General features: G+C 48.6%; 1 protein-coding gene and 1 non-coding gene across 20 annotated transcripts in view; one reads left to right on the plus strand and one right to left on the minus strand.

The window, feature by feature from the left end:
- Nucleotides 1–20,033, plus strand: part of CLASP1 (cytoplasmic linker associated protein 1) — a 269,221-nt gene that overhangs the window by 88,281 nt on the left and 160,907 nt on the right. For all 19 annotated transcript variants that reach the window (XM_077755273.1, XM_077755291.1, XM_077755272.1 and 16 more), the window contains exons 3-7: nucleotides 4,050–4,128; nucleotides 5,863–5,966; nucleotides 6,800–6,891; nucleotides 9,207–9,282; nucleotides 14,612–14,709. In XM_077755273.1, the coding sequence (XP_077611399.1) occupies nucleotides 4,050–4,128; nucleotides 5,863–5,966; nucleotides 6,800–6,891; nucleotides 9,207–9,282; nucleotides 14,612–14,709 (449 nt within the window). The remainder of the gene's footprint in view (nucleotides 1–4,049; nucleotides 4,129–5,862; nucleotides 5,967–6,799; nucleotides 6,892–9,206; nucleotides 9,283–14,611; nucleotides 14,710–20,033) is intronic.
- LOC144224360 (U4atac minor spliceosomal RNA) lies at nucleotides 3,371–3,496 on the minus strand. Its single transcript, XR_013333021.1, has one exon. It is a non-coding gene; the product is annotated as a U4atac minor spliceosomal RNA (small nuclear RNA).

Below are 20,033 nucleotides of genomic sequence, written 5' to 3' on the forward strand. Positions count from 1 at the left end.
CCCCAAAATAAACATTTAAAAAAGAAGTGAATTGAGGACTAGATTAGGATGATGTTCTCTCCATCCAGAGTGCTTTGTGCTTTCATCTGCCTGGGGCTTTAGGTACCATTAAGCCAAGATCATTCCATCTGATGTCAAGGATTGATACATTTTTTGGGCTATCCAGATCCTTGGAAGCTAATCTGTGGTGCATCTGAAGGCGGTTTTACTTTCAGCTCGCTCTCCTAAGATATATCCATTTGGATTTCTAACTCAAGTTGTGGGGGGCTATCCAAGCCACCAGCCGTTGGGCGCTGTGGAATCCAATCTTTGTTCTCCTGGACCCACACGGATACTGAGAGTAATTCTCAGTGTCTTTGTTGCATGGCCAAGGGCAGAAGTGGAGCATTTGCTGCCGGCTCTTCCTTCTGGATTTCAGTTTCCTTGTTTCATGACCTGGTAACTTTTCTTTGCCTTCTTAGTTCTTTGATGTTTCCAACCAGATGTTCTTTTGTAATTTAGCTAGCAATTTTGTTTCCAGCATGAGGGTGAGTCTGAATTACTTAGCAATTATTACCTGCTTTAAAAAAAATTTTTTTTAATATCTTTATTTTATTTTGAGAGACAGAGACAGAGAACGAGCCGGGCGGGTGAGGGGCAGAGAGAGAGAAGAAGACACAGAATCCAAAGCAGGCTCCAGGCTCTGAGCTGTCAGCACAGAGCCCAGCGTGAGCTCGAACCCATGGACTGTGAGATCATGACCTGAGCTAAAGTCGGATGCTCAACCAACAACTGAGCCACCCAGGCGCCCCTATTACCTGCTTTTAAAAGCATGTTTTTAAAGTTGTAGGATAAAGGAATTGTTGGACCTTGAGAACTCATCTGTTCTCATTTGTTCAACTAATTCATTACTGGTTAGTAAAGTAACTTGTTTTTTGTTTTTGCTTTTTGTAAAGTAGGGGTTTATCAAGCACCCACCATGTACCCACCATCATGCTATATATATATTATGGAAATTTAGACAAAATACAAGGCATAGTATTCCTTACACGTAAGGAATTTAGTTGTAATATCAAGCATAAACTCAGAAAATTAAATAGAATAGTGAAGGAGGTGCTCAAAGGTAATTAATGCAGAATTAATGGCTTCGTGAAAAAGAAGCACATTCAGTTCTGGGCGTGAGCCCAGCCTCCTCCCTGCCTCTGCCCTGTCTCTCCCAGGCCCGCCTTCCCCATGCTGGTCACCGTGCCTTGGTCCAGCCACCGTCACCTCTTCTCTACCGTTACGGCTCTCCAGTGGCTGTCCCATCATCTTCCAGACATGTCTGAAGCCCCTTAGGAGCCGCCTCCCATGCGACTTCCCAGCCCTGACCTTGGTTTAAGCCCTCAGTCCCCATCCTGGCAGCTTTCTCTCTGCATGCACACTTCGTAATGGCAGTGACAGTGAGCCGGGCGGTAATAGCGTGTGCGTGCCATCTAGCCCTTACCTTGCACCAACCACCATTTCAAGCACTTGACACACAAAGCGACCTATGAGGTAGCTGTCACTGTCATCCCCGTTTTACTGCTAGGAAACAGGCACAGAGAGGCTTCCCAGCTACTAATTGTGATCTTCTAGGCAATGACTTTATTCAAGTGTCCCCTTCTTTGGGAGGGAAATGGAAACATAGGAGCGAGGCCTGAGCTGTGAAGATAAGTTAGTGGGTGGCGATTCCCTTTCTTGCCTACTGGGGCTGTGACTCAGGGTGAGCTAGACAACTATATATGAACCCTGCCGCGTCCTTCCCAAGCCTAGTCGTCGGTTCTGCTGTGAGGTTCCTGGAGACTATGTTCCGTCTGTTTCCCTGGGCCTTAATTGCATGTGCCATGTGAGCCTCCCGGGGAGTCTGGAGTTCCTCGTCTATCTGGGCTAGACTTTTTGAAATTTACTCTGTAGGATTTAGCTAGGCATGATCTGGTCAAACTTACGAAGTAAACCTCCATCCTGGAAAGGATTAAAGTCTGTGCTCCCTCAATCTCCACAGGTAGCTTAACTGATAAGTGCTGTGATATCTGACAGAATTTTGAATTCATTCAGAACTAAGGTATAATAATCCTAGGCCTCAGTCCTGAATGTGTGACGAAGGGATGTGGTGAGAACTGGAAGTATTTCGGTAACGAATAATGCTCCCAACTCCAACGAGTTAATCAGCCATACTCAGGATTTCATCAGGGAAAAGCCAGTTCTGTTTCATTGATGGGCTGTTTTTGGAACAGTTTTGGATTTACAGGAAAATTACAGGATGGTACAGAGACTTCCAGTGTACCCACCACTCAGTCTCTCTGTTAATATTAACATTATTATGGTAGAGTTATTACAATTAATAAAGCAGTATTGATGCATTCTTATTAACTCAAGTCCATAGTTATTCAGAGTGCCCCACCTGTCCCCCCTGCTGTCCTTTGTCTGTTCCAGGTCCCACCCAGGATACCGCACTAGTTAGTTGTCATGTGTCTCCAGACCCCTCTAGGTTAGGGCAGTTCCTCAGACTTCCATGTTGTAGATGACTTTGCCAGTACTGGGCAGGCGTTTTGTAGGATGTCCCTCTATGGGAATTGGATGTTTTCTTTATGATTAAATTGGGCTTATGGGGTTTGAGGATGTAAAGTGGCATTTTAATCACACCATCGCAGCATATATATGTCAACATGATTTGTGACTGTTGTTATTGACCCTGATATTTGGTTGAGGTGATGTTTGTCAGGTTTCTCCCATACTGTACTCTTCGGAAGGAAGTCAGAGTGTGATACCTAATCCTCTTTAGCTCGTAAGTAAAGCCACCATTTTAAAATGTTATATATACCATTCCATATTTTTTAAAAAACCTGTTCTTTGTATAAAAATTTAGAATTATTTCCTGTGATATCTTCAAGGTGCCAGCCCCTTTCATAGGACAGTTTATGTCCTGATTAATGAGTGGGTTTGAAGCAGTGGATTACAATCTGGATAGAAAAGCCTGCAGTCTTTGCTTGATTATCTTTGCCTTAGTCTTGCTTGGTCTGTAAAATACTGGACTTTACCTTCAGTCTTTAATCATGGTGCAGCCATTAACACTGCTTCCTACTGAGCAGGGAGGATCATCATTTCTGGTCGTGTATTTAAGCACAAAAATTTGGGGATTATCTACAGCCCATAAAATGCCGGTAGGTCTGCAAACCGAGTATTGGGCTCAGTAAACTTCTTCGGTAGTCAGGGACACGAGCGAGCAAAAAAGTTAGGAAAAACAAAAATACCCAGCTGATGTTAAGTTTTGAGCGCCATCTACAGGGCAAGTTTGGCGTTACGGTGAGGGATTTAGGCTCGCTTTTGGGCTGTTATTGAACTTACAAGTCGTGGAAAAGAGCTTTTTCTTTTTTCCAAAAATTGCACCAAGGTAAAGCAAAGCTCTAGCTGATGCGGGTGTGTTGTTCAGGCGTTAGCAGTACTGTCCTCACCACGCGTTCATTGGACAGTAGCGCAACCCCAAGAAAAGGATGGTTGGCGAAAGTCGTGCGTGCGCTGCTAGCAGGAAACGCCAATACCGGGTAGGGTTGGGGTGACTTATCCTCAACCCCCGGCCTCGCAGCCCGGTAGCTAGTGTACCTATATACTGAGCACAGCTTCCGAAGCAAACCACCAACTCCTTGTTTCCTGAGGCTTCTGAAGGTCGCGGCGTGGCCGCTTAGTTTTACCCAGAAGGCCGCGCGCCAGATGCGGTTAATTTGCATACGCACGCCTCGTCGGGGCGGGGCTGTAGGGGGCGGGGCAGCGGCTCCGGCTTCCTTGCTGGTCCGCTGGCCCTCTGCATGTAGCCCCGCTGTGGCTTTTTATTTCGTTTCATGTGACCGACTGTTTTCTTTTTAAGCTGTGAACAGCTCTTTGCGTACCAGAGCAGCCCTCTTGATAACCAGTTTATTCTGCCGTCGACATGCGCTCCCCGGCCTCACGGACCGCGTTTGAGCCAGGAATGGGGGGGCATCCCGGGAGCTGGTGGGCGAGAGCGCAGGCCCCGAGGCCGGCAGCTAACGGGTTCCCGCTGTTTTCCTTTGCAGGTGGTCCTTCTCGGCATGGACATCCTGTCTGCGCTGGTCACCCGGCTGCAGGATCGGTTCAAGGCGCAGATTGGCACAGGTGAGCCGTCGGTAGGTGTGGAGCGGGCCCTCGCATTCTCCGTCGTCCAGCCGTCGGCCTTCGCTTAGTCTCCCCAGTGCCTCCACTTAGACCCTCAGAGCTGGCTCCCCCACCTCCCGCTGCCCTAGGCCCCCGCCCTGGTCTCTCCTTCAGTCTCCCCCTGCTGGCGCTGCACCAGGTCCCGCTTCCCTCCCAAGCTCATCCCGGAACCACTGGCCTCCCCGCACCTGCTGGCAGGCGCACTCTTTCTGGTTTTACCATCCTTTTTTCCGCTGCTACTTCTGTGTTCGTGTTTGAATACACAGTGTTACTGCCCATTCTTTTCTTTCTTACACAGGTTAGCTGTCACTTTTCAGTGCCAAGCGAATCATATTTGCCCCTTTGAAGAGGCATTGTGTTTTCTCACTTTGAGAAGGCCTGCACATCTGATACAGTTGTATCTTTCCAGGTCTTTATCCTTGGTGTTAGCGTTTTCACTTGGATTGGAAATGTTGTTACAAGTGTATGTGAAATGACTACTCTTTATTTTTGAGGGAAAACCATATGTCAGCAAAATGAAATAAAAAATAAGCACAGGTTTCGTTTTAGAGATGACACAGTCATTTCTCTCGCAATTCCTGACCGCTGGGATTTTGCGACAGTATAAGCATCAACCTGCTCTGTTTGCAAACATTTCCTTAAAGAACTGCTCCCTTTCAGTCACTGCATGTGTATTTGTTATTTTTTGGTAACTTCCTGGTCAGTGTGCTCTTTCGGATGAGGTCAAAAACTCTTTTCCATTTTGGCACTAAGCCTCTATCTGTAAATAAAAACCTTCCTTTTATTTATTTATTTATTTATTTATTTATTTATTTTTAAAACTTGTTTTTTTAATGTTTATTTATTTTTGAGAGAGAGAAACAGAGCTTGAGCAGAGGAGGGGCAGAGCGAGAGGGAGATACAGAACCCGAAGCAAGTTCCAGGCTATGAGCTGTCAGCACAGAGCCGGATGAAGGGCTTGACCTCACACACTGCAAGGTCATGACCTGAGCCGAAGTCAGATGCTTAACTGACTGAGCCACCCAGGCGCCCCTAAACCTCCCTTACTTTTAGACATTTTATATTTTCGTAGCATTCAATTTTCCTCCTAAGTTAGCTGAAGTGTTCGTGAATATCTCTTGTAAAAGAAAGGTTTATAGACTCTTAGAAGAAGTAAAGTAAGCCGACTTCTGGTAGGTAAATGCTCCTGGGGCACTAGCAGGTGGCCCACACCCGGGCGTGTGGAGGATGGGCTTGACTCCCTCTAATAAACACACATGATACTATGTAAATTCACAGTGTAGATGAAAGAGAGATGGAGTCTGAAGTACCTGCTCCTTCTACCCCCTGGGAATATGCTGGACCCCCTCTTTTACCCAAATTTCCTTTTGTGTTGACAACTTCCTGCCAGGGTCCTCCACTGATATCCATTTTAATATTTCACCAGCTTAAAAATGCTTTCGGAGCTGGCTGGAGGAGGGTGGGCTAAGGAAGACGAGTATGTCTGCTTTGCAGATTCTCATACCGGCTCCCATGGGTTTTAGCGGGCAGAGTAGAACTCTGTGGATTGGTGGTTTTAGATGGACACACAGCATTTAGGCCAGCATTTTGTCTTCCCAGCAATTGAAACACCTGGTTGGTGACTGCAGGACTCCTCCCTCCCCTCCCCGTCCCCCCTAAGGCTTTCATCTGATGAATTTGCATTTTGATTTTCAGTGCTGCCAAGTTTAATAGACAGACTGGGAGATGCTAAGGACTCTGTGCGAGAGCAAGACCAGAGTCTGCTGCTGAAGATCATGGATCAAGCTGCTAACCCCCAGGTAGGGGGGGGCATCTGGCTCCCATGCCACTGGTGACTCCGTGTCAAAAGGATTTCTTTTAAAAGCTGCTGTGTTTCACATGAAAAATTCCATAGCATTTAAGCTGCCTCCCTCCCCTCCCCCCCATACAGGATGTTTAAATAAATAATAAGTAGCAAAGCGTATACTTTGAATAAATCAGTGGACTTAACATGAGTATTGAGTGCTTGGTTGAATCCATTAGATTCTTGAGCTCATGTGTATAACTGACTCGGTTTCTCCAAAAAAAGGAGGTCGTGGTGTCTGGAGGGTCAGGAGGCCTGGCTGGAGCCCTCATTCCTGTCTGGGGCTGTGGGGATGGATGTACAAGGGGATGCAGCCCTGCCTTCCAGGCTTCAGCTGTGTAATGCCCAGCAGGTGGGGTGGGGTGGTGGAGGGGTCAGAAAAAGCCATCCAGGGAAGGTAGAGCCCAGAACGTGTTAAAAGTTGAGCAGATGTGTGGCTTGCGGATACAATGGGGACAGCTGTCCTGGACTAGGAGAGCGGTTAGGAGGATCTTTTGCATGTCACCCAAACCTCTCTTGGCTGTAGTTTCCTCACCCGTGAAATGGGGACGGTCACACTTTTCTTTCGGAGCTTTTGGGATAGTCACGGGCAGTTATATAAAGGGGTGTGTTCGGGAAATCTCTGTGTTGGTGTACAGACATAAGTCACAGTGTTTCTGTGTGCTCTGGACGGGGTGCAGTGGCTCAGTTGGGGCTGCGCTGACCTGGCACCTCCGAGAGGTCCTCTCCTGTTGGCCCTGTAGTAAACGAAGGCTCCTTCTCTCCTCCCCTGCCCTCTGTCACCTGCAGTATGTGTGGGACCGGATGCTGGGGGGCTTCAAGCACAAGAATTTCCGGACTCGGGAAGGCACGTGCCTCTGCCTTGTTGCCACGCTCAGCGCGTAAGTCTGGGTGGGGTCCATGGGTTTCCCCAGCCAAGCATTTTTATTGTTATTTTATCTTTTTTTTTTAAGTTTGTTCATTTTAAGAGAGAGAGGAGGAAGGGTAGAGAGAGAGAGGAGAGAGAGGGGAGATGAGACGGAGGGAGAGGCCCACGCAAGCTCCACATTGTCAGTGACCACATGACCATAGCCTGAGCCGGCATCGAGTTGGACGCTTAACTGACTTTGTTGCTCCAGGCGCCTCAGCATTTTTGTTTTTAACTTTGTGTTTTGAGAGTAACTAGATTTCAGGAAGTGGCAGAGAAACAGTCTGGGAAGTCGCACGGGCCCCTGCCCGCGGTCCTTCAGTGTTAACATCTTGCACGTCGGTAGCACAGCGCCAGCACCTGGGAATCAGCGTCGACGCCATGCAGCGGCGCATACAGATGCCTCTGGTCACACACGGGCGTGCTGTGTGCAGATCCGCCCAGTTGTGTCGCGCGTTGCTCTGGGGAACCACCCCACCAGCAAGGCCCAGGCCTGCGCAGCACCCCAGGATCCCTCACGCGGTCCACCCCCCAGCAACCGCTGACCCGTTCGCCATCTCTACGATGGTGTCATTTCGAGAACATTACATACGTGGGACCCTACAGAATGAGAATGAGACCCTTTGAGGCTGACTTCTTTCACTGAGCTTGATTCCTTTGAGGTTGTGTATGGGGTGTTTCCCAAACAATAGTTCATTTCTTTTTATTGCTACGTAGAATTCCACGGCACAGACGCATCCACTTGCGCCACCGTTCAGGTGGTGAAGGCTGTTTGAATAGTTTCTGCTTTCTGGCCAGTACAAGTGTAGGTGCTGTGAACGTGTACGTACACGCCCCACCGGCAGTACAAGCCTTCCTTTCTCTAGGGTCGGTGCCTCAGAGGGCCATTGCTGCGTCATGGGGTAGGTTGTTTTAAAGAAGCTGCCAAACTTTTTGTTATTTTTATTTATTTGTTTTAATCTTTATTTTTGAGAGAGAGACACAGAGTGCAAGTGGGGGAGGAACAGAGAGAGAGAGAGAGGGAGACACAGAATCTGAAGCAGGCTCCAGGCTCTGAGCTGTCAGCACAGAGCCCCACACAGGGCTCGAACCCATGAACCGTGACATCACGACCTGAGCCGAAGTCAGATGCCCAACCGATGGAGCGACCCAGGCGCCCCTAGTTTTTTTAGTTTTAAAAGGAACTACCATACTATTTCAGAGTTGTCTGTACCATTTTATATCCCCACCCGCCAGTATATGAATGATTTAGTTTCTTCATATCCTTGTTAGCACCAAATGCCCACACTGTTATTATTATTTTAGCCATTTTAATAGGTGTGTGGTGCTATCCCATTGTGGCCTTAGTTTGTACTTTCCTAATGACTGTTGATGTGGAATATTTTTTCACGTGCTTATTTGTAGGAGAGGCAAAATTTTTTAAAACAGAAAAGTTACAAGTCTCCCTTTCTGATTATAAAAGTGATACTGTATATGTCAGAAACCATACATCAGGAAGAAAGTAATGATTCGATATATTTCTACCACCTGCACACAATCACTGTTACCCTGTGGTGTATTTTAGTCCTGCCTGTAGAGTTACATTATTTTCAAAAACAAAACTGGGATAACATAATGTCACCTTGTAACACTTTCCCCTCCATACACTAGCCTTTTCAGTACCATTAAATGTGGCCCGAAGTATCTGGAGTTTTTACAAAAGCGTTTCTCAGTTTTGATCACAGTAGTTTCACTTCGGACCCTGTGCCCTAAGGAGGACACAGATTACAGAGAGCTGTACCCCCAGGGCAGTTTGGGACCATGTCTGTGACGGTGAGAAGCGGCAGGGCCTTCAGTGCTGTCCAGCAGGGCATTGCCACTGGGTCCTCTGCGGCCACCGCATCTTCCCGGCCACACATCTTCCCGCCCAGTGGCCGGCAGCTAGCACAGCTGGGGGTTAAGTGAGGACCCTCAGGGGGCTTTTTGAGAACGCGGAGTTGGGGAAATTGGAAGTGCACGACCGAAAAGTGCAGGGCAGCGTGCGTGTGGCAGTCAGCGCTGTGGGAGAGAGCCCTGCGTGCCAGGGAGAAGGCCTGCCAGCCGGCAGCCTGAACTCCTTTGAACCCGGTGCAGAGTAGGTCTGTGTGGTGCTCTGGTTTCGGAACCAGGTGGGCGGAAGATGGGGAGATGGGAAGGAGGGAGAGCCTAGGTACGAGGGGACGATAGGACCCCGGGGCGGGTGGGGGCAGGGGGAGTGTTTCTTCCCTTTGTTCTTACCAGCAGTAAATAAAACACTCCTTTTGCTTTCAGCTCCGGAGCACACACTCTAACACTAAGCAAGATCGTGCCACATATATGTAACTTACTTGGAGATCCAAACAGCCAGGTGAGTATATTTTGATGAGAAAGAAGTATATTGGTCACAGACCGTTAGGATGCCTTTCGGTGTTCTGTGTGTACCCGATGGGCGGGACTTGATTCAAGTTTGTCACGCTCAGATTATTATTCCCGATAATTAGCATTCATGCCCGTCAGCATTTATAAGAGATCGTGGGTGAGAGTGGGGGCGACTCCGCCTTGTTCACTGTACAGCTGAGGCCTCGCTGCCCTGTGAAGTGATGTCCTCCATGCCAGTCCCCCAGATAATGTGGCTGTAGTTACTCACTCTCCAGCCACAAGGGGGTGGACTCGGGGGAGCGTGGTCAATGCCGATTGAAGTCACACAGGGATTGACCCTTGGGGTAGGGGGTTGATTGGAAAGGGCCCGGAGCAGTGTGTTCTGAGGGGATGGAAAGTGTCCTGTGTTTTGTTTGGGCGGTGACCACGGTGGAGCACGTCACTGGAAATCCCTTGAACCCCAGCGAACTCTGGATGGTACTTTATGTAAATCTTAGGTAAATTCAAAATCCAAACACCAGAGCACCCTCCTTAGTGCGAGGGAAGGAGAAGAGCCGGGAATCGAGGCCGTCATGGGGCAGGCCCCAGAACTTTCAAGCCTGGGCTTCAGAAGTGCTGGGTCTCTCAGCAGTCGTTTATTGCCGAGAGTCCTTTTTATCACAGTTAGGGTGCAGAACTCCCCAGAGAAACCTCTTGGTAGGTGGAGGGGCCAGAAACCGCAGCAGCAGTTCACCAAAGACGTACACACGGTAAGCAGGCCTCGCCTTGTAAGCTGTGACTGGGGTGCTAACATGCCTCCAGCAAGGATGTGCCAACTTGCCCGCACCTCCCCCTACTCGGGCCCCTCACGCTTGTCCTTCTTCCGGCCTTGCCTTTCTTACCTACGTGCCCTCTCCTGGCTGCTTCCATTCAGTGCTCGGCCCCTCCTCTGGGCATGTGTGCTGACCACACCCCTCCCCTCCCTTCCTCTTGCCACTCCCTCCTCTGTCCAGCCTTAACTGAAAGTATATGACCCTGGAAGTGGGATTTTTAGATATATATATATTTTTTAATATTTACTTATTTTGAGAGAGAGAGAGAAGGGTAGGGGCAGAGAGAGAATCCCAAGCAGGCTTCACACCATCAGCACTGAGTCCACTTAGGGAATTGAAATCAGGAACCGCAAGATGGTGACCTGAGCGGAAATCAAGAGTCGGTCACTTAACAGACTGAGCCACCCAGGCACCCTGGGATTTTGACACGTTTTAATTTACTGAATCATGCTTTCTGTTTCAACCTTAATTTGAAAAGAAACTTAAACTTCTAAGTTATAGGGGCACCTCAATTTTAGCTCAGGTTGTGATCTTGTGGTTAACAAGTTCGAGCCCCGCGTTGGGCTCTGTGCTGACAGCTCACAGCCTGGAGCCTGTTTCGGATTTAGTGTCTCCTCTCTCTGCTCCTCTGCAGCTCGTGTTCTGACTTCCTCTCCTTCAAAAATAATAAACACTAAAAAGAAAGTTAAAAAATTCTAAATTACAGAATGGGTTATTTGGCCTTTTCTGCCTTTTTGGTCTTCTTTCCATTTTTGCTTCCCGTGGGGGGGAGAAAAATCCTTCATCGAGGTCACACTGTGAGGCGATTGCTACTGTCACATGGTGTCCCTCAGGCGAGCGGAAACGCCAGCTGGCTAGCGGAAGCTCCTTATTGTAACCCAGAGACACTGCTGCTGGCTGCCCGGGTGATGTGAACACGCACAGTGGGCTTCTGGGACACCAAGCACTGGGACACAATGACTTTGGTGCTCAGCCGGCAGGTTTGACAAGTCTGTGTCAGACAGATGGACCTGGAGTGCTCAGACTACACTCCTGGTGATGGGTGGGCCATGTTGGCCTTCGGAGTGTTTACCTGTACATCATGCCTGCATCCACACACGAGCTCTGTCCACGTCTCCCAGAATCCTCCTGCTGGGAAACTTTACCACTGTTTCTCTGCTGCTGCCGCGCTCAGTCTGTCCTCCTCCTGGCACGTGTGACTGTGTGTCACGTGTCTGTATTCTTGCCCTTACTTTCACCTTGACATCAGTCTTTCCTGCTGGGGGCCCTGCCAGGGGCCAGCCTCCTCTGTCTCCCCATCAGCAGTGGTCCTGAGAGAGAGGTCATAGTTCTGAGGATGTCAGGTTCTGTAAAGCATTCAACTTGCACCTTCCAGGTGGCATTTAATATATGGGGCTCTTGGAGTCCCAGCGACCTCAAATGTTGGGGTTCCTTTTGTATGGCGAGCCTGAGGTTGGACAACAACAGGATGGGGCCCTATCCTCGTGTGTAGAAGTGAGCACGATGTGGTGCCTTCTCCCTGAGTTATTTTTACAGAACTTCCCTTCTCGTTTGGAGTGTAGTACTTTGTAGTAGGAGAGGAGATGCATCCCTCTCTATCTCCTGCACCAAGGGTGCTGTAGACCCTCAAATGCTGCCCAACCCTGTAGCTTTGGGGGGCCTGAGGAATGATGGTTCAAAGGCTTAGGAGGTTGTTTCAGGACATGTAGGTGGTACCACTTCCCCCAGCCATCGTGTTGAGTGTTGTATACAGACAACATGATTGCAGCCTAACAGACTGGCTCATGTGTCTGTGTACGTGTCCGCACGACGTTTAGCTTCACGTTTGGAGTTTTGGTGGGTTTTTCCCCTTAAATGGTTATTTTTGAGAGAGGGAGAGAGAGTGCACATATGACTGGGGAAGAGGCAGAGAGAGAGGAAGACAGAGGATCCAAAGCAGGCTCCACGCTATCAGCACAGAGCCCCAAACGGGGCCCGAACTCCACAAACCGCGAGGTAACCACCTGAGCCAAAGTTGGGAGCTTCACCGACTGAGCCACCCAGGCGCCCCTAGAGTTTTGGTGTTTTTACATTTGTTATATTTCCAACGTCCCTTGAAAGACGAGAAGGTGGGGCAGAGCTGCCCCTGAGTTCCCTCAGGGCTGGGTGACGGCAGCCTGTGTGCCCGACCCTCCATGTTCCCTTCTCCCTCTGCCGGCGGGGTCCCTGCCAGTGCCATTTGTCATCATACATGCCCCCTGCTCCACTCATTTATCGTGCTTCCTGCCTGCGCCGTGCAGGCACTTTAGCTGCAAATAAGAGGCACCCACATATTTGTTGAACGAATTTGTTACTTCTTCTGGCCCTCCAAGCAACCTTCAGCTCACAGAGGAGAAAATGGAGACTAAAATAGTTCATATATTTTATGCAGGATGACACAGCTCCTAAGTGGCCAAGTGGGTACTCGGATCTACTTTGACCCTAAGGCTGGTAATTTTTCCACTAAATCTGTTGATGGTCCAGACTCTCTAAGTAGGACAAGATCGTGCTTGCTCATTAGGTGATTGGCTGAGAACAGTGGCATCATTAGAAAGTGAGCCAAGTGATGCGCTGACCGCTGACCTTCAAGACGCGGTGGCGTTACTGACTTGTGAGATGTATACATGTCTCCGTATAAAACTGGTACCTCACATCAGAAGGTACTTCTTCTCCCAGATAAGCTGATCATGTGTTTCAGACGGGCCACCATAACAGAATACCACAGACCCGGTGGCCTGAACACAGATTTGTTTCTCACAGTTCTGAAGGCTGGTGGTTTGAGGTCAGGGTGCTGGTGTGGTCTGGTTCTGGGGGGGTGGAGGGGGTCTCTTTCCCGTCTGCAGAGCGCTCCCGCCCTGTGTGCTCACCTGACCTCTTTGTACACGAGTGGAGAACAGAGCCAGCCTTGGGCGCCTTTTCTTACAGAAGCACCAGTCCTGTTGTCCCAGGGCCCTACTCTTGGGACATCATTTAACCTTCATTACCCCCTTGTACAGGCTCTGTCTCTAAAGGCAATCACACCGAGGCTTAGGGCTTCAGCATAGGGCCGTGGGGGGACACTGACATCCAGTCCACGAGGTTTGCTCTTTCCCACCATAAGGGGAAAAATTCTTAGCGAGGTTACCTGTCCCATAACACCGTTCAGGATCGAGAATTGCTTGTGTCCCTACTTCCTCCCTCTGTCTTCTCTCTGTTATCTTGATTGTCTTGCTTGAGACCAAATCCAAAATCATGCTGCGCCCCTGCCTTTGCCTGCTGAGGTAAGGACACCTCTCCCTGCCTTCCCCCTCACGGGCTGGCCGTGGTTCCGGGCACAGCATACTAAACATTTTCCCCCATGTGTTTACTTGCAAAGTTTTGAATCTGTAGAAAAATTGTAGGGCTAGTACTGACATCCGCGTTTACCCGTTAATGTTTGTTTTCTCCATCCCTGTGTGCACGCACACCCACACGCAGAATGCACTCTTGTTTCTGAGCCATTTGAAAGTATCTTACACACATGATGGTTTTACGCTGAGAGCCCTCCATGTGTATCTCTCAGTAGCAAGGGTGTTTTGTCCTGTACCTGCCCGTTGTTTGCACATGCAAGAAATTCAGCCTGGATACGGTGGTAATGTTTGACGGGCAGTCCACATGCATATTTCCCTGTTTCTGTTTGTTTTAAATCTGTTCTGTTTCTAAGCCCTGTTTCCTGCTGCTTTCTGAGTTCATGTTTGTGTGTGGCCGGCCGCTCACCTGCTTTTCCTGAGGCACACGCCCTGCACCTCTGCTCATACCTTGGCGCACAGGCTGTGCCTTGTTTGGAACCTGTCTTGTTCCATCTTTCCCTGGTAAACTGCTATCCCCTCAGCACATTTTAAGTGGTTCCTTCCTCTTCTGGGAAACGTTTCTTGGTACCACCTGTGTGCTTGCTCCCTTCCCCAGACTGTGTGAGCTCTTTATACTCTTGTATGATGTGTACTACATCCTGCCCTGTATTAAATGTAGAATTTATGGATGCTTCTCCCCCCCTCCTGCCCATCTCCTTTTAGGACTATTAGCTTCATGAATCCAGGCCTCTGTGTAGCCTTTACTACCCATTTTTTTGCTGCTCACTAAGTATTTGTTTTATTGAGTTAAATCTAGAATGCTTTTCACATGGTGTTTTGTTTTTAGCATAACTCACTTGTTTCTAGTGTTTTCTGTGTGGGGAAGATGATCTGACAACCGTGGTTTCCTGACACCGTCTGAAAGAATCAAAAGAACTAAGGGACGTGGACTTTGACACGTCTCCCCGGGTTGGGACCTGAATTTACTCATTGGAGTTGTACCAACAACGTCAGCCGGTCAGACGTGGCTTTGTCTAGTCAAACGTCTGTAAGGGATCGTATCACAGTCACGTTGGTAGATCGGTGATAAACTCGGGGTGGTGTGTAGCCTGTTGCATCCCAGCAGCAGGTGCTGTGGGTTGACACAGAGCAGCTGTAAGATCTCTTCTTTTACATCTAGGTTCGAGATGCAGCAATAAACAGCTTAGTGGAAATTTACAGACATGTAGGAGAACGTGTGAGGGCAGATCTCAGTAAAAAAGGATTACCACAGTCCCGGTGAGTTCAGACTTTTTTCCTTTCTTCTGCTCTCCCTCCCCTGTTCTTTTTTTCAGTTAACATCTTGGTTTGCACTACTTAATTTGTTGTGGTGATTGTATGCAAAGAATATATGATTGGAGGATTGGTGGTTGGAGAGCTCGTCCAGATCAAATGTCATGGCCCCTCGCATTCTACTTTTTCAGGAGGGGTACTGTCCCCCAGACATGTAGCCATGTCTCATGCCACATGTTGATTTTAGAAGTATGTTTAGAATTGAGTGCTGTTGAAAAATTCACCACTCTTGTGGTTCTTTAAGTTCTATGTCTTGTATGCACAAAGCACCTGTGCATTTGTATAGTAGGTGCATGGTATAGTAGGTGCTTAAAATATGTTTGTTTGAATTAATGAAGCCTTTCCAGAATGAGTCTGGATAGAAATAGAGAAATAGTTATTCTGGAAGGCATCTTTGAATGCCTTTGGTAGTTTTCTGTCAATCTCAGTACATAGAGGCCAATGCCAGGGGATCCGTGTCTCATCAGATCCAAGAAGACTTGAGTCCACAGAAGACTCTGTTGTAGTCAGAATTTAACATAATCAACAGGCGGATATCCATAATTGTTACTGTGATGGAGAGACCTTAAACCCTTGTGCCACCCCCTTCCTTCAGGGGAGAGAGTGATGTGTGAGTCCTGGGAAGCTGGCCCGGGCTTGCGCAGTAGCTTCTCAGTGCCTGTCACCGTGTCCCTGGCCACACCAGAGGCCCAGAGACATGAAGTGACTGGGAAGAGTACACGGAAACGCTGTCTTCTGACTCCCCTTTTGATTTTCTCTACCCTGTTTCACAAGAGTTTACAGAGTTTGGGGAGTCCAAATTTGGAATGGGACTCAGAAGTCCGCTGTCTTGATGTCCCCTGATTGGATGTGATGGAAGTGGACCCAGTCCCCTAAAGTAGGAGTTCTGTGAGCAGTCGAGTGGGGCTGTACTCTGTTGTCATGAGTCCTACCTGACCCCAGGCTTGCTCACCACGGCACCTGAGCTGTGTGCAAGATAAGTGGGTGGGGTAAAACTATTTCCATGTTTTTATGACTCGTAATTGGTGAGAATCGATTTTTTTTTTTTTTTTTGGTTCCTGTGTTTTATGAGCCTCAGCTTTCTGGTCTTTGAGTATATGGGAGAACACTTAGGAGAAAGGCGAACTCAAAGATGAAAGCACTGCACAGTGTTCCAGGGAAAATTGGAGGGCCTAGGCAAGCAGGGAGAGCAGGGCTGGAGGGGGAGGGTTTCCTACTGATGACATCAGCATCACCGCTGGGAGACAGGCTGTGAGCACGGAAGCCCTTCCCGGCCCTCCTGGGATGGCTTCACCAGGCTGCGTGGCTCGAGGTGGCCCCAGGCCCCAAGCGCACCATCTCAGCCAGTGGGACTGAAGCATCCCGTCTGAAGGGAAGTGACATGGGAACACTGAGGTCTAGAGATGCGAAGGTGCAGGGGAGGCTCCTGTCCTTGGGGAGGCCTCGCAAGGCTGGATCTGGGCTGGCAGCTGGCAGCGACGTTTTGGGCGGCCTCCTGCCATTCCCCAAGAGTGGTCAAGGATGGGTCTGTGTGCCCCAGCAGTGGGTGGTCCGCCCAATACCCGCTTTCCTTCTGGGGGTCTGGAACTTTGATAAGTGCTATGGGGGGGGTATCTGTGGGACCAGCCCCGGCTGACACCGGGAGGCAGCATGGCACAGAGTTGTCACAGCTCGCTGCTGGGGCATTAAGCACATTTTCTGTGACTCCACCCCACGGGGAGGGGCTCTCGGAGTCTTGTGCCAGGTGGCCTATAGACCTCGCCCCTCGTGCCTGCTCCCCTTTCTGTCTCTCAGAGCGCCCTCAAGTGTGGTAGTGACAGCTCTGAGCGTGACTGTGTGCCAGGTCCGGGGCTCTTCCAGCCGGTCACTAAGCCTGGGTGTGGTCTTGGGGACCCCAGCACAAGGACACTTTAGGTAAGCTTCTAGGGGCACTTAATGCCAGCCGGAGCCGGGGCTGGGGCCTTTTTGTCCCGACTCTCAGGGTTGGGTTGTCTCCAATACCATCCTCCTTTTTTTTTTTTCTTAATACTGAAAAGAAGCTACAGAAGAGCTGGGACCTCTGAATGAAAGTGAGGGTTTTCAATTTCTCATGTGACCGAAATTACTGCCTGAAGATTGTAGAGCACATGGAAAGGGCGGTCCTGGGGAAGGGGACCCACGCCCTTCAGGGCTGTCGTAGAACCCGGTAGACACGGTGGAGAAGGGGCTGGCGGTGCTTCAAAGGCGCTCTTCCGGTGAGAGGAGCCAAGACTTCGTGTTTCTTTGTATTTATTACAAGGCACTTCCCTAGCACTGTGACAGTCAGAGGCCCTGGCTGCCACCTTTATTTCGATTTTGCCGGTGACATGTACAAACAGAATGAAATTCCACTCTTTTAAAGAATCTCCCTGTTCAAAAAATCCATTGCCTGCTGTATGTGGCTCCAAGTGGCTGACAGGAATACTTGAATGTTCTAGACTTCTGTTATGTCATATATATGTATCTATTTTGCTGTTACTTGAGCATCATAGATTTTCAGCCTAGCAAGATGCCACAGGACTAATAAAGTATTGTGGGATGTGTGCAGTGCTTTCTGAAACTTGGATATAATCCTGAAGTAGAAATGCTATACTCTCAAGAGTTTGTCCATTGAGTTAGTGTTGTATTTGAGAAGATTAATTCCAAATCTAAGAAATACATGATGAAACAAATGCCATAACGTCAGCTAAGTGACTTAAATGATAAGAGCAGTAATGTGCTTTGAGGTGCAGTTTCTTTTTCCATTTTGCAGCTGGGAAGACACTTGGCCTTTCATTGGCTGCATGTGGGGGGCTGGACCTTCACCTTTGGGTCGTGTATTTAGTTATTATTTGGGTCTTCTTGTTTGTCTGGTGGCTAACATCATATTGAGCCAGATAACGTGGAGATGGCCAGCAGCGTCTTGTGCACCTTAGAAGGTCTCAGCATGGTTGAGCTGTGGCCCTCGGTCAGGACAGTATTGGGCCATTTTACACTGTCTTACACCCCCTGTCTTCACAGTTGCTGCACATGATGTGGTTGGGAGGTAAAGCCATGAGGAATTGCTGCCTGTGTTTCTGTGGGACGCCATGTCGTGCGTGTTCGTGAGGCCCGCGTGGCACACCTATAGTTCCCTGTGACTTTCATAGATGCAGGCTGTTAGCCCTTTCACATTCACCGTCACCCCGTGGCACATTCCAGAAAGCATCTTTACCCAGTAGGATAGATTTAGTTCATGACGTTTATGGTGTGAAGTTTCTTCTGAGACCATCATTTTGGAAGCAGACTCCTCAGACAGTAGCTGCTTTAAACCTGAAGGTCATTTAATTCCCATATAGAGCCCATCATCTGAAACGTTTGTTAAACTGGCCTCGTGCGCCAGCAGTTTTGAAGAGTGTTTGCTTCAGTATCAGTGTATTTGCTTCGCTGCCTCAACTTAAAACATTTATGAACATTCACTGGTCATCACTAACAATTGTGTTGCCAAAGGGAGAATTGAAACTTACTTATTTTTGAGTTGCTTGTGTAAGCTTCAGCAGAATAGAGGGGGCCCAAGGCAAAAGCAGAGGAAAAGTGTGTTCTGTGATGTTCCTTCATTTTTAAGTTTTATTTTATGTGCGAGGCACTTAGAGTTGACTGGATTTAGAAGATACAGTGAAGAAAGACAGGCCCTTACCTTCTGGCATTTCCCTCGAGGGGTGAACGCTGGGTGTCGACTGCCCTGTTTCTGTGGTTGTAAATACCGCGCACGCATTGTCCCGGCTGGTTTCTGTCACTGTAAGGACTGCACTTTGGATGATGGAGGGTGGACGTGCGCTCCTCCTGACTGTGCCATGCCACTTGACAGCTCCCTGTCCGCCGACTGGCTGTTTTGTACTTGTGATTACGACGACGTTTTGTTCGTATTTTGACCACAAGTGCCCTTTGAGCCCACTGTACGTGGTGAACTGATCACTTTACCCTTTATTTTCCTGCAGAACCTTCTGTCTCCCCTGGGTTAACGATCATCTTACTTTCACTGGAGTAGCTGCCTCCGTGCCTACCATGTACCAGTGCCATCTGCACTCTGCCCTTGAACCTGCTGCAGCCCGGGCTGGCTGCCCTCACCATCTCTTCCTTCACCATCCTGACCTCTCTCTCTCTCTCTCTCTCTCATCATCCCTGGGCTCTGCTTCCGTCTTCGCCACCAATGCTCCTGTTTCTCGGAGACCACGTCTTTTCTTTCCTGGCTTTCTCACTTGAGTTGTGCATGTCCTTCAGGAGCTGCCTGAGGAGAGACGTGGGGAAGGAAAACTTTTTTTGAGTTTGAGGTACCCTCGTTCTGTCTTGATGTTAATAGTGTGCTGGGGTTTAGAATTCCAGGTTGGGAGCCTTTTCATTCAGAGCATTAAAGCCAGTGCCCCGTTGTGTTCCAGCATTCAGTGTTTCTGCTGAAGGCTCTCAAGTCATCCTGAGTCTTCATCCTGTGCAGGTAGCTTGGGTTCTCTTTGCACCCAGAGTTTGTCTGAAACTTTACGACAGTGGGGCTCATACGAGACTGTGCTCGTTTTCTGTGCAGTGCGCTTGGAGGGCCCTTCAGGCTGGACCCTCATGTCTTTTGGATCTGGGCAAGGATTTGGACCAGTCCTCCGATTTTCTTACTTTTCCTCCCATTTCTGTCTTAATAATTTTCCTCTGCCTTCTGGGAGATTTTCTCAAATTTATCTTCCAACCATTCTGTTATTGGGTATTTGATTTAAACACTTCTCTTTTGTTCTAGTTGTACGTTCCTTTTTATAGCATTCTGTTTTGGTTTTTTAAATAAGAGCCTTCTAGAAATATTGTCTTATACCATAATTTTCATAGTTTTCACAATTTACCATTTCCCTTTAAAATGAACAGTTCAGGGGCGTCTGGCTGGCTCAGTCAGGTAAGGTTCCCACTTCAGCTCAGGTCATGATCTCACGGTTTGTGGGTTCGAGCCCTGTGTCAGGCTCTGTGCTGACAGCTCAGAGCCTGGAGCCTGCTTCGGATTCTGTGTCTTCCTGTCTCTCTGACCCTCCCCCGCTCATCCTCTGTCTCTCTCTGTCTCAAAAATAAATAAACTATAAAAAAAAATAAAATGAACAGTTCAGTTTGTACTGTATTCAGAAAGTTATATAGCCATCGCTGCTATCAAGTGTTAGAACATTTGAAAAGAATCCCTCTATCCATTAGCATTCACTCTCCATTCCCTCCTTTCACCCAGACCGCAACCACCAGTCTACTTTTTATTTCTGTGGATTTGCCTGTTT

Source organism: Crocuta crocuta, unplaced genomic scaffold, assembly GCF_008692635.1.
Source record: "Crocuta crocuta isolate KB4526 unplaced genomic scaffold, BGI_CrCroc_1.0 scaffold548, whole genome shotgun sequence".
Taxonomy (NCBI): Eukaryota; Metazoa; Chordata; class Mammalia; order Carnivora; family Hyaenidae; genus Crocuta; species Crocuta crocuta.